This window comes from Puntigrus tetrazona, chromosome 1 (genome assembly GCF_018831695.1).
Source record: "Puntigrus tetrazona isolate hp1 chromosome 1, ASM1883169v1, whole genome shotgun sequence".
NCBI lineage: Eukaryota > Metazoa > Chordata > Actinopteri > Cypriniformes > Cyprinidae > Puntigrus > Puntigrus tetrazona.
Window position 1 is genome coordinate 22,370,943 of NC_056699.1, and position 14,570 is coordinate 22,385,512.

The 14,570-nt window shown below is 37.2% G+C and overlaps 1 protein-coding gene across 3 annotated transcripts; it reads left to right on the forward strand.

The window, feature by feature from the left end:
- Positions 1-286: 286 nt before the first annotated feature.
- map2k7 (mitogen-activated protein kinase kinase 7) lies at positions 287-13,027 on the forward strand. Of its 3 annotated transcripts, none has more exons than XM_043239329.1 (12): positions 287-446; positions 2,463-2,510; positions 4,513-4,657; positions 4,740-4,806; positions 4,883-4,996; positions 5,519-5,638; positions 5,906-6,013; positions 6,112-6,291; positions 6,384-6,464; positions 6,736-6,878; positions 6,966-7,011; positions 7,970-13,027. In XM_043239329.1, the coding sequence occupies exons 1-12, from the start codon at positions 323-325 to the stop codon at positions 8,108-8,110; spliced, it is 1,317 nt and encodes a 438-aa protein (XP_043095264.1). In that variant the 5' UTR covers positions 287-322; the 3' UTR covers positions 8,111-13,027. The 3 variants fall into 3 exon arrangements, with proteins under 3 accessions (XP_043095264.1, XP_043095274.1, XP_043095283.1); XM_043239348.1 differs by lacking the exon at positions 287-446 and adding an exon at positions 473-647; XM_043239339.1 differs by lacking the exon at positions 2,463-2,510.
- Positions 13,028-14,570: the final 1,543 nt, after the last annotated feature.

Sequence of the window (14,570 nt, forward strand, 5' to 3'; positions counted from 1 at the left end):
AAACATAGTTAACGCAAATGCGTCTAACATCATACTTGTTCTGTGAGAGACATTGTTTTTCACTATTTTGAAGTAGGGAAAAGTGTTTATTATATATATATATATATATATATATATATATATATATATATATATATATATATATATATATATATATATATATATATAAGATTCTGGAGCGTCTTTCGGATATGAATGTTGCGGTAAAATACAGCTAGGTTTTTTATCATTGTCCGCTAGAGGGCAGTGAAGGCGCTTTCATCCAGTCGCCGCTAGAGGGCAGTGAGTCGCGGCGCTCGATGGTGCTGCTGAAGTTTTCAAGATGTCGTCGCTGGAGCAGAGACTCTCCCGAATCGAGGAGAAACTCAAGCAGGAAAATAAAGAAGCGCGCAAACGAATCGACCTGAACATCGACATGAGCCCGCAGCGGACGCGTCCCAGGCCAAGTGAGTGTGTGAGAAAGTGAACGAGTGATTGAGCGCAGCGACGGAGGAACGAGACGCGTTCTGCATGATATAAACAAACAAACCGATCAAATCCTGACACTTCACTCGCATTGGCTCTCTTGGTTCTTTGTTAAAGGCCTGTGGGGTTTCGTTTATCGGGGCTTGTGCTCCAGGTCGCTCACTACATGCTTGTTCTTCAAAGTAAATAAATAAATAAATAATAATAAAATCTGGCCGCCAGCTTACTAGCGTTAGCCTGGCGGCTAGTTAGCGGTGTTTAGCAGGCCCTGATACTCTCAGATCAGTCTGTATGTGTCGGTCTGATTCTCACATATCTGTCTGTCTGCCCTTTTGTCCGCCTCTCCTCCTCGCACGAAGTCTTCGTGTGAGATATTTTCCTTTAAAAAGGCTGTTTGTGTTTAGTGTCGTAAAATCGTCAGTCATGACAGACTTGTATTGTTGCGAATCGCTGGGTTTGGGTTTCTGCGAGACTGTCAGTAGTCTGTATTTAAAGAAAATGAGTTTATTTTTTATTTCTCCTCCTTTATAATTCAATGTCTTAAGCTTTTTTTTGTTTGTCCCTGAAGAGGACTGTCTTGGCATCGTGGCCACATTGTAGTGACCGTGATGAAGGTCCCATGGAGTGTTTTTGACCGCTTGATATCATTGAAGGTATTTTAAGATTAATTGCATGTACTAGATGGGGTCTTATCCTGCATGACTGAAGTGTAAGGTCTGTTCTTGAAGCTCCTCCACAAGCTGACAGCGTGTTTGAATTGATGTGCTGATGTCCCAGTACATTACGTTCCTGGTGTTCATATCAGTTTCTCTCTTGTGGTGGCTCATTTTTTTACCCTGATCAAAAACGCTTTCGGATGATCAGGTTTTTTTGTGTGTGTGTGTTTATATTATGCAGGAATCATTTTGAGCATCTGGATTTTGTTACATGCTTGTGGACAGGGATTGAAACCAGTAGACAACATGTGGAAACTGATTCCTTGTCCATTATTTACATTGGTAAATGGTAAATGAGAAGGGGAGAAATAAATAAATAAATATTAGTAAGATCATTTTATCACTTTATTAGTGAAAAGGGAAGGAACTTCAGTGTTATTGCTGAATGTGAGGTGCCTTTGATTTCATTTTTATCTGAGGATTAGTTTTTAAAAGATTTTTCGACCATCTGATGAAAATTCTGTGATCATTTACTCACTTGATGTTCTTCCAAGAAGAAATATGTTTATCATCAGAAGAAAAATAAGATCTGAGAAATCTGTCACTCAATTGAAAGTCGTTTCACTTAGTATTTTGACGCTTCAGATGGGATGAAAAAAATAAATCTCACTTGAGTAGTTTAATCCAAACCTTCTGAAGAGACAGTCGTTTTAAACGATAAACATGTTTAATTTATGCTTTTATTCACATACGTGACTTCAGGGTGAATGATGCTGGTTTTAATTTTAGGGTGAACTAACCTCTTGAACCTTTTTTGTTGATTGTGTGTGTGATTGGATTTTTATTTTTCTGGGAGTTAGTTTAAGCCTGGTTCTAGCGTGTGCGACTTAGACTTTTATTTCTATATTGTTCATTTATTTTACTAAATAATATTTATTTAATTTTAGTTATTTGGGTTTTCTTTATTTAGTTGTTTGATCATTCTTAAAGTATATTTCACGCAAAAATGAAAATTCTGGCATAATTCTACCTAGTAATTCTCCTTACTTTCAAATCCCAGAAAAATTGAGATGATTTATTTTTTTTTTTTTGTTATTGTTGTTTTGGGATGAGCTTTTTCCTTTAATTGATCATAGTTTCAGCTACTAGAAAATTTAGTATTTTTTCACGGATAACAAACGTTAATGTATTTAAAAGCATTGTGTAATTGGTATCTGTATTAAAAGCTAGATGGAGTGTGAACGTGCTGAAAGTGAACGTTTGAAGAGAGGGACGATTTCTGTAGGTGTGTGTGGGCTTTTAGTAATAAGTGTGTGTGTATTTTCTCTCCTCTGTATCTAGTCATCGTGATCCAGCTCAGTCCAGCTCCAGCCCCCTCCCAGCGCGCAGGTACCATCATCATCATCATCATCATCATCATCACTACATCACGCTGCATCACCCTCTCTCTCTCTCTCTCTCTCTCTCTCTCTCTCTCTCTCTCTCTCTCTCTCTCTCTCTCTCTCTCTCTCTCTCTCTCTCTCTCTCTCTCTCTCTCTCTCTCTCTCTCTCTCTCTCTGTGGCTCTTTACCTTGCAGGTTACATTCACTACATCACCCTCTGCATCTGTTCTCTCTTCTTTGCTCTCTTCTTTTGGCATTGATCCAACCTGTAAATCCAAAAATAAATCCTGAAAAGTGGATTAATAAAGTAATTACGTTCCTGTTTTTTTTTTATTTCATGTTGGTTTAATTTCATGCAGCTTTCTGTCATTAATCTCACTTACATGAACATGTCTCATAATTTCATCAAATGCATGATTGTCCAGGGACTGAGACTATTCTCCTACCTACCATTCTCTTGCTCGTTCATCGTCTTTTCAATCATTCTCTCATTCTCTTTTCCACCTCAACACGAAGAGGGAGCAGCAAGCGTGTGTGTGTGTGTGTGTTTGTTGTGAGAGCGTGAGACCTGTGTGTAGGATGAAGTGGGTTTTTTTTTTTGAAAGATCAGACACTGTGCATGTCGTGGCTATAACTGCACGGCCATACTGTGAGCGAACACATCCACACACAAACACGAAGCTATGGCGGCACTCGACAGGGTGTTCTGTGTCCAACTTGGGTTTGAGCTTGTCTGGCCTCTCCTGTCTCTCAGCGCTCTGTCCGTAATTTCCAGACGAGATGGCTTTGGCTCTGTTTTCTGCACAGATGTGGATTACGGCCATGTAGGCTGTTTGTGTGTTCAGTAGGTGTTTCCGCACCAAACCGCTTGACCTCACTGACTAACCCAAGCTAACCGATTCTCTCCCAAGGACAGGTTTTATTGAGGAGGAATCAGATGTTCGAAGGTTATCAGTTTCTCCTGAAAAATCTGGGTTGTTTCTATGCTCAAACAACATGTACAAAATCCTGTAAAATGTTTAGTTTTGCACGGTTTGGTGAGCGAATGTCAAATGTCACCCTGTGGTGACTTCTGCTTGTCCCGGTGCATGCTGGGAATGCTAACACTAACTCCAGTGGCTGGTTTTCACTGTTTGGCAGCCCTTGTCATTTCTGTGTGTGAGTGTGTCTGATCTTGGCATGACTTGTACTTTTATTACTGTGTTTATTTGGCTGATTTCCCTCAGGATTTGAAATGGTCAGAAATGTCATTGAAGATGGTAAAATGGGATCCTTTGAAAATCTGGCTTAGCTTCATATGTGCTCCACAATTCACTAGCAGGACTGTCAAGTCATTATATTACTGTCTAGGTTATATTTAAAAAAAAAAACTACTACTACTAAGTTATTATTATTATTATTATTATTATTATTATTATTATTATTATTATTATTATTATGTATATCTGTATTATAGGAGATTATATAACTATATTACACCATCTCATTTTAATATTAATAAAGACTTGTTTTTTATTATTATCATCAACTATTTTGTTTTCCAATAAGAATAATAATATAAATATAATTTATTTTTGTTATTGAATGAAATGAAACTAATAGCAATGTTTGTTGGTAGAAAACAAATTAATATATTTTTAATATTTTTTGTAACAACAACAGCAATCATGTTATTTTTTTTCAATAAAGAAATCTAATCTTTTTTCATTTATATTGCTATATTATCAGTAAAGAATATGAAAAAAAAGATTTAGCATGGTTCATAATGGCCCTTTTTTTAATGCACATCATCCACAATTCTGAGTAGCTTTCTGTACTGTAAAGGGGGAAAAATAGACCTTATTGAATTAGCTGTCATATTCTGGACCCTTGCACCTGGGGATCTTAATTTAGGGTTCTTGAACATTCATTAACATTTGTCCCAGTAATGAGTGCGTATTGACAGTCATTGGCTTCCTGTTTTCTGTCCTTTCTCTGACTTCTTCCAACCTTTTTGTCTATCTTTACAGCTCTACAGTTACCATTGGCCAACGATGGAGGAAGTCGCTCGTCTTCCTCAGAAAGCTCTCCTCAACACCCCTCGTACCCTAGCAGACCCCGACAAATGCTCACGCTTCCCACCCCACCCTACAGCCTACAGAAGAGCCTAGAGAAGTGTGTAACACTTGCAGCACAGTGTAGTTTTCATAACATATAACAGTTTTGGTGCGTTAACCTGTTCGTTCTTTATCTTCAGTGCTGAAATTGATCAAAAGCTGCAGGAAATCATGAAACAAACAGGATACCTGAAGATCGACGGACAGGTGAGTCATCAGTTATAGTCTGTAGGTATTGAATGTGGCAAAAGTGTGAGCTCTTGTGTGTGTGTGTGTTCTTCAGCGTTACCCTGCAGAGGTGACGGATCTGATCAGTGAGGGGGAGATCGGCAGTGGAACCTGTGGACAGGTCTTTAAAGTTCGCTTTAAGAAGACTGGCCATGTCATCGCAGTCAAGGTCTGTTCAGTTCACGCTTTCTCTGCTTAGCCTGTTGTCTTTTTTTGAATTGGACCCGTTTTTTTTGACTCCTTTGCTGATTCATTCCTTTCATTCTAAACCTGTATGACATAAATTCTTTTGTGAAACACGCAAAACTGTTTGGTAACCAGCGGTGTTCAAAAGGTCTTGGTTTGTGTTCCAAAGAGGAAAGTAGTAAATCCCTTTTAAGATTACTTAATACTAAAAAACTAATAGAAATATCAAATATTAAGTGGCATTAAGTGGCACAAAATCTCACTGAATTTCTTTTGGCCTTAGTACATTGACAAAATTGTCAATGTACTAAGGCCAAAAGAAATTCAGTGAGATTTTGGGATATAGGCATTTGTGTATCTTTTCTTGAACTTTCCTTGTAATTACCGAGTCAGTTAAAACAGCAGTTAACGCAGCAGTAATTACTGTTTACTAATTACATCACTGCTCTTGGTTTGTGTCATTCTAGTAGTGTTTATGTGAGTATGTGGTTTTTTTTCCCTGCAGCAAATGAGGAGGACGGGTAATAAAGATGAGAATAAGAGAATCCTCATGGATCTAGATGTTGTGCTGAAGAGTCACGACTGTCCGTACATCATTCAGTGCTATGGAGCAATAGTCACCAATGTGAGTAACACGCACATGTTCTGTGCTCAGTTACTGCATACAAGGTCTGTGGCGTGTTGCTTTAATGATTGGTTTTGTTTTATTGGTATTTCAAGCATTGTTACTCTTAAAAATAGTTCTATTGGTCTGATGAATGTTCCTATTTTAATGTTTATTCAGTTTGTTTGCAAAGAAATGCTCTTGAGCTTGAAATGAATGCCTCTGCTTTATGCTGAATGTATTGAATCACCTCAATTGTTCAATGGTGTTTTCTCTCTTATTTTGTAGACGGATGTATTTATCGCCATGGAACTAATGGGGACATGTGCAGAGAAGCTAAAGAAGCGGATCCAGGGGCCCATACCAGAGGCCATTCTGGGAAAGATGACCGTGGCCGTAAGACTTCCTTTATATTCACCTGATTCAGAATCTGTTGGTTATTATTGGTCTGTTTGCAAGTTGAACTTTGACTGATTTCTTTTTTTCGTGTGTAGATCGTAAAGGCTCTGCTTTATCTAAAAGAGAAACATGGTGTCATTCATCGAGACGTGAAGCCATCTAATATCCTGTTGGATGCCAAAGGGCAGATCAAACTATGTGATTTTGGCATTAGCGGCCGACTGGTAGATTCTAAGGCCAAGACTCGCAGCGCCGGCTGTGCTGCGTACATGGCGGTAAGCACGTGGCCCCAGAGTTTGAGTTGAGAGTCATACAGTTTATCACAATGAAGCGAAAAATTATGCATTGTGCATTTTTTTTTCTCTAGCCTGAGAGAATAGACCCTCCAGACCCCAGTAAGCCAGACTATGACATCAGAGCTGACGTCTGGAGTCTTGGCATTTCTCTGGTGAGCTCTTCCTATATTCTGCTAAGCCAACACTTGTTTACTTGGATTACTTTGATTTGTGTAGGGGTGTTTTTTTTTGGGTTTTTTTTATCAAAAGTTTTGAATCACAAAATAAATTAATACTTTTATTCAGCTAGGTATTTAAAAAATGTAGCTCTGCAGTCAGTTATTTTAAATCGTAGTAGTATTTCACAATATTTAAATTTTTACTCTAATTTTGATTAAATAAATGCACAATAGATGTCAAAAGATGTTTCCTCTTCACCTGCAGGTTGAGCTAGCCACAGGACAGTTTCCTTATAAGAACTGCAAGACAGACTTTGAGGTCCTCACCAAAGTTCTGCAAGAGGACCCACCGGTCCTTCCTCTCACCATGGGCTTTTCTCCTGACTTTCAGTCCTTCGTCAAAGACTGGTATACTCACATGATTTAACATAAATGGAAAATTTTTGCTCCTGTATCTGTCTGTTGTGGTTACGTGTGAGTTTCTTGTCTCCACAGCCTCACAAAGGATCACAGAAAAAGGCCAAAATACCACAAGCTGCTTGTAAGTCTCAATCTCCCATGTGACTTGAGCATTTTTGGTTTAAAGGGATAGTTCTGTCATTAATTACTAATCCTCATGTTCTTCCAAAAAGCCCATATGACGTGTGTGCATCTTCGGATCACAAATTAAGATATTTTTGATGAAATCCGAGAACTTTCTGACCCTCCCATAGACAGCAAGGACATCATTAAAATAGTCCATGAGACATCTGTTTCTATTTTGATGCTGGACGGTTATAAAAAACATTTCACTGCATGTCGTACCATGTATGTATGTGTATGTGACAAATAAAATTTGAATTTGATTTTGATTTGATTTGATCAGGGGTTCAAGCGTAATTTTACAAGACAACGAGAATACTTTTTGTGCGCAAAGAAAACAAATAAAACTACTTTATTCAATTATTTGTCGTCTCTGCATCATCCTGGCGTTTTGGAGAATATGTACACTGATACATTGTTGTGGCTCAACCTCAGTTTTGTGATTTTTCTTTTTTTGCGCAAAGAAAACTAAAGATAATATAATTTACTCAACCATTCATTTTCTCCCCAGTGTTATGTCTTCCTCCATTTTGAAGAGTACTTAAGAACGTACTAACGCTGTTTACGTTCAGGGGGAAAATGCACACATGAACTTATGCATGTGTTGTTTATGCAGAGGAGAAACATGCGTATGCGTGTTTTACCAATGTATTGTCTGCATTTCTGGACCTTAGAAGATTTCAGTTGTGGAGCTGTGTATGGAGGGTCAGATAGCTCTTCCGATTTAACCAAAAATATCGTAATTTGTGTTCTGAAGATGAACTAAGGTCTTAGGGGTTTGGAACGTCATGAGAGTGAGTAATTAACAGAATATTAATTTTTGGTGAACTGTCCCTTTAACATCAAACGTCCTGCAGAGCTTGTTATGATCATATATTCACACTGGTGCTCTTTTTATTTATTTATTTTTTTTATAGGAACACAGTTTTATCCGTCGTTACGAGGTGTCAGATGTAGATGTGGCGGGCTGGTTCCAGACGGTGATGGAGCGCACAGAGTCTCCGCGCAGCAGCCAGTGCTTCAGCCATCACCAGCTCCACTCCCTCTTCAGCAGGTAGCCAGACGGAGAACAAGAGAAATGGAGGGATAGCGGGAGAGAAAGAATGGTGCGATTGTGAGAGGTTGATTTAGAGACACAGATGGACAGGTTTGGAATATAAATTCTGTAAATGAGAAAGACAGGATGGAGTGGAAGTGGACCGTTTGCGCGATGGCCGAAACAAAAGAGAGAATGTTCATTTGGGAGTTTGACTGATCGACAGACAATCCTGGGCAGGTTTGATGTAAATCTGAAATATTTTTGTCCTTCTCATCCACCCATCGAACAGGATGGACCATTACAGGTTGCAGTCTAACAGTCACTGTGACACGCGCACACACACACACGCATTTACACTAACACACTGCTTCACCGAACCACGATCACTGACCGCTGTATAAAGGTTAGCCACAAGAGTAAGCGTACAGTCCGTTCACTTCAAAATCCAAATCCACATGTCATGAAGTTCTCCGTAGCCCCTTACTCAGGGACTGAACAGAGTAGTCGAACAACACTGTGCAATGGTGTGCGAGTGTGTGTGTGAGTGTGTGTGCGTTATCCGTTTATTAGTCCTTGCTCTTCACTTTCCTGTACGGTTTAAGCCATTAGGCGAATCTAAGCAATTAGCGACATAATATCAGTGTGATATCGAAAACTATGTTTTATAGAAGTGTTTTTCGCTAGCAAACATCAGCCGATATTTCAGTAATTGTAACGTGTACTTAAAGAGTTAGTGATTCTTAGATGTAGAGCTTCTAATCCTTGATGTTTAGATTGTTAAAACTAGTTTGGTCAGGAATTTCATGTATTGAAGTAGACGTACCGGCTAAGAGAAAGGTTTGTATATTAAGATAAAACTAGTGGCGGACCGATAAGATGAAGTGTGCATCTCAATTTAATAAGCAGAGACAACTAAAAGTGACAAATGTTTGTTCGTCTGAGAAGCCCGTCTCAGCAATATTGGTTAAACCAATGTTGTCAGGTTGGGGTGGGACTGCTTTAACCGGTGGTAAATGGGGGAAATCTTCAAAAAAAAAAATGTGATGAAGCGTTTTTAAAAATCACTGATATCTGCGTAATTCAGTTTCGCTGGTCATTCAGAAATGACACACTTCAGTTTCATTGACTGATGACAATATCTTGAAACTATTCTGTTCATCGGCCAATAAGTGGCCAAATATTGGATTACGTATCGGTCTTGCACTAGAAAAAAACACACAAAAAAAATTAGCCCAGAATGTGTAAAGTTGTACACAGTGCACACCTCAGGAAGACAAGTGTTAGAAATGGGTATTTTAACCAGATTTAGCTGCGTGTTGTTGCAGTCTTAGAGTGCGAGGAAGAAACCGCAATCAAAAGCATAGATGAGACGTTGTCATAGTCACTCAGAGTGGTGTTGAGAGACAAGCGGGGGTGTTTGTGCACAAGAATCCTCCACAAGAATAAAAAAAACGTCTCGTTTTGTGAGTGGAACATTTCTGCTCTGATTCACCTGACTCATCTACCCAGACGACCGTTCATCATTTCATTCTCTTCACCGTTCGTGTTTTCCCATGAGCATTTGAGTTCCCGCAAAACCAAAGCTTGTTTTTTTCGACACAGCACTGCTTTTTTTTTTTTTTCTTCTGCCAAGCTGTTGTTCTCAGAGGATTTCAGCCCCTGTTCGTGGGTCGTGCTGAAGATGTTCAGCGACTTTCACAACCAAAGCTGTAGAGTTTGAGATTCACTGCTTTAAAAAGCCAAACCACTGCTGGACTGAGTGAGAAAGCGTGCGAGGAAAAAAGAAAATTTGACTGAACGAATCAGCAAAGAGAGATTTGGATGGTAATGGTACGTCGAGGCGGGAAGTATGGTGTTATATAAGGGACTGAGGAAAGAGTAATGAACGTAGGAGAGAAAGGCATACAGAAAGTATTAAAGAAAGTCTCCAGTGAAGTCTTATAGAAAGTATTGGTTGATTTTTAGAGACGGTAACAGATGTTGGTTGTTTTCTAGATCTCTAGTTGGACGTTGCATAAAAGCTTTCAATTTTTTTGAACCAATGTACCAATTTTTACTTTTAGGGGTTAAGTAGGTTTGCATTGTTTTGCATCTTACTGTTTTTTCATTATCCTTGAAACTTTGTTTGCTATCATTATTTTTACTATTATTATATTTATTTATTATCTATCTTGCTGCTACTGTTTACTTTAGATGCTGCTGTCACAATGATTATACTCCCCAAAGGAAAATCTTTTTTCTTTTCTTTTTTTCCTGAACCAAATGCATAAAACACTGCAATGTCTACACAGTTACCAAATATAAAAATAATTACCTGTAAAATGCACGATGTGATCCTTTAAGAGGAAAAGAGAAAGCAAGCATGGAATAAATATATAAACCTATATCTATATTTATATCAAAATGATTTGTTTTTGAAACTACGCCACTATGCCAACTCACACAAACATCGCCACTCACTGTAGGCAACTAATAATAATGACTTCCAGTTATTTGTACAAAATAAGAGACACCAGCTGGTAATATCTATATATATTTGAGCTAGATTTCCTTCATTGCACCATTAGCTGTGGGTCACTCCTAATTGTCCTCCTGTGTCCGTCCTGCGGTGGATGAATAAATGGGTTTCAAATACGTTCTCCTCTGTTAATATTTAATTTAATATATGCTTATGTGTTAAACACATTTTTAGTCAAGGAATTCTGTATATTCAGCAGTTTTTTTTCCATTAAATCAGATTGACAAATCAGTCAAAAGATCAGAAAACATGTCAGATGCGAACACTATCTACTATAGCAATGATCTGTAACCGTTTACCTCCCAATAGTTTCTTCACTTCTTTGCTGCAAAATAGAATCTCTAACAGGACTCTCACTGTCAACTTAACACTGACTTCCTGTTTGACGTTAATCACAGATACTGTGGTGCCTGCCTGTCTGTCTGTCCGTCATTCTCTCAGTAGACCTTATAGATGCAACCGCAGCATTACACACCAAAGGTGTCATCAATAACACAAATTCAAACCAGTGGCGTTGTCGTCATTAGGGTGATTATTGTTATACTAGATGATGCTGGATTGTTATTCTGAGGACCTCGGGTGAGGGATACACAGCTTCATGGATGTATTTTCCTGTGAGACAGTGGTGGGTCACCCTTCACTGTTGGGGTTCTATTTTGGTGACACACACGCATACAAACACGCCTCTGTGGAAATATGATCCGAGATGCTAATCTGTATGGTTTATGCTTGGTTTTTAAGTGTACTTCCATTCACTGTTTTCTGGCACTATTTTAATTTGTAATTGCTATTTTTTTTTTTATTTGCTTTCTGAAGCATCGTTTCTTTATATATGTGTGCGTTTTGATTCTCTGAAATAGGCGTTTCTGTGAATAGGACAGAGATAATGAACCCATTTCTGCCGACGGTAGTCGTACATGTCCAGAACACCAAACTAAACCAGTGCGTGCTGCTGTTTCATTAGTTATTGTTTATGGTTTTTGTGTGTGTGTGTGTGTGTGTGTGTGTGTGTGTGTGTGTGTGTGCGCGTGTGAGTGAGTGTGTGTGTTTGTGTTGCAGCATCACTGTTATTTTTGGTGTGTTTGCGTGTGTGAGTGCTCAGGCGTGTACTCGTGCCGTCATGATTTTTAAGTCTTTATTACTTTTTAGAATTGTTGTTATTGTTATTATTTTGTTAAATTATCATGATGCCCCATCTGTAATTAAACCAAATACTCACTATGCAGTCACTCACATCAAGTCCGTTTGCGTCTTTCCCTGGAACTTCCTGCACGCACACACACACACACACAAAAACTACTGGAGTCTCCCTGACAAGCGAGTGAATATCACGTCCTCAGCTAGAGCAGAAAGAGAATTTACGATCAATAGAGTGTTTTCTTTAGTTTTTCTTCAATGAGCTGACATATTTAAGGATTGTACTGGGATGGGGTGGGTGGGATGTGTTTGGGGTCAGACTGGGGGGATGGTAGTTTGGAGAAATAGTTTGTTCAGTGCTGTAAGTATATCAATTGCATGTTATGATCTCCGAAGTAACTGCCATTGATTTTACATCATGTTTTGGGTCGAAAGGGGTAAGGGATTCATAAATATCTTTATTTATTTTATATATATATATATATATATATATATATATATATATATATATATATATATATATATATATATATACTGTACTTTGTTCCAAAACGTGTTTTTAGAAAAAGACACACTTTTGCCTTTTTTATGTTTGACTTTTTGATCTTAATATGCATTACAGAATTTTTACTTTTATCATTGTTGGCTGATTTCAAGCTGTTAATGACATTTTTTTTTTTTTTTTTTTTTTGTATTGATTCTTGACCTTTTCTTTTTCTGCTATGTTGTATTTGTGTCCTGTTGATCTATGAATGAGTGCTGAAAGAGGTTTTAGCAAGACATTGTGTCTTCAGCTGTTAGAAAACCAAAAGTCTATTATTTTGTATGCATTTTGGTCCTTTGTAACAATTTATTTTCAACTTTGAATACGATTACCATTTTGTTTGCTCTTAATACAGTTGTTGTTACTATTATCTTCAGGGTTAAGATCACACCAAATTAAGAGAAAAGTGGGACAGATTACGAGTTGTTTCAAATTGTTTCTGAGGAATGTTGTCAAAGGTGTGTCTTTTTCTGTTGAAGCAAAGCAATCATTTATTGTTAGTTTTTTTATTATTATTATTATTATATTTTTTTGATTAGTGCATTCTACCCCTGCTTCTTAGAGCTGTTATTAGAGCTCTGATTTGCTGTATGGTTACAATGTGTTTTTATGTGGAAATCTCACAATTTTTAGCTGCTGTTGCACTGGAGGTTTTTATTATTATTATTATTATTATTATTATTATTAATAATATTATTATTATTATTATTTGACATGGAGTTTAGAGCCATGTACTTCACCAAATTCTATTTGATGGGAGTTTAGAAATGATTAAACCTGCTTATTCTGTTTGATGCGGCCGTTGACATGCTGTTTGAGTCAAAAAGAACCGTTTGTTGGCATATTTCAACTGCTTGAAAAATATGTTGAAAAAATTAGAAATGCTTTGTGCCAACAAATTTAGACAACCTTATATGTTCTCTGGTAAATGGATATACGAAAGTTATAGAATATAGATATGATGCAACATTGTTGCTAACCTTTTGGGATTAGTTTATTTAATCTAAAATATTTGATGTATGTTAAAAATGAGACTCAACTACAACAGCCAAGCACGAATAATGTAGCTTGTCTTATGTGATTTCTTTATTTTATTTTTTTACTTTATTTATATATCTTTTTTGGGTACCATCTAATGTTATATACGTAGCAGAAGTATCCCAGACTGTTGTATTGTATTGAGAGACAGCCATCACAGTTTTATCATTTTGATGCCCCCTTTCCCGCTTTTTTTTTTTTTTTTTTTTTTTTTTTTTGTTGTTGTTGTTTCCTTATTTCAAATGAAAGAAATGCCATTATATTGTGAATACCTCAGGATTTTTTTTTCTTTTGGGAAAAATTAAAAACTTTCAAAAACCTAAAACAAATAAAATACAAAAAAAGTGTTTGCATGGTTTATTTTTATGTACTTCAGTTGCAAAATACATTGTTATAATGAAAAATAAGTCGTTTTGACTTTGAGAAATTCTTCCTCTTTTAGTACAGTCATAAAAACAATTGATATAAAGTACTGTAACTTTAATCTCTGAATCACAAATAATGTTTTTATTGAAATTAAAACATTTCTGTCTCTCCATTGAACGTTTGGAGTAACATGAGGGCGTGTAATGACAAGTGCTTTCATTTGCCTCGGAATTTTTTTTTTTACTAGTAATATTTTACGTTACTAATGTTACATAAGTTTGGCTGTGTAAAACCAGCTGTTGGGATAGTATCACCCCGTTTTAAATTAAATTGGTAATGTTGATGTTTAACACTTTGTGAAAACTTGTTTTATGCACTTTTTCCTGAACGTGGAAGTAAGCCTATGGGTGAGACTTCCGGTTTATTAGACGCTAAAGAGAGAACAATGTGCACTAAACAGCAAAACTGTTTGCTGTGTTCATAGTTAAGATGATGCATTAAAATAAGACGCACCAATTTTCAATATCAAACAGCAAAACGAACTGCTAAAAATAAAAAAATTAAAATTAAAAACCGCATTCCGGTGTAGTAAAATACACTTTTTACCAAATCTTATAGCATTGGGGTCGCTTCAACGTATCTATGTATAATGGAAGCAGGAGGACAGCATCCAAAGACCCAGAGAGTTTTCATTCCCTTCATCAGATGTTGATGTGAATAAATCGGTCAGTTTATAATCTACAATTATCTGTAAACCGACAAAGAATGTAGTAAAATAGGATTTAAGTCGTTCCCGCAGATAAAGTTCCTTAAAGTTTCACAAAAATAATCACTTGGGAACATAACAGCTTATTTCAAAAAGCGATTTAGTCAGCA

What these genes read in the sequence shown, in the direction of transcription:
- map2k7 (XM_043239329.1), top strand. Translation starts at nt 323, where the DNA reads ATGTCGTCGCTGGAGCAGAGACTCTCCCGAATCGAGGAGAAACTCAAG. An exon ending in AGCCCCCTCCCAGCGCGCAG is followed by an intron (nt 2,511 to 4,512) that starts GTACCATCATCA and finishes CTATCTTTACAG; the next exon opens with CTCTACAGTTACCATTGGCC. An exon ending in GCCATGTCATCGCAGTCAAG is followed by an intron (nt 4,997 to 5,518) that starts GTCTGTTCAGTT and finishes TTTTCCCTGCAG; the next exon opens with CAAATGAGGAGGACGGGTAA.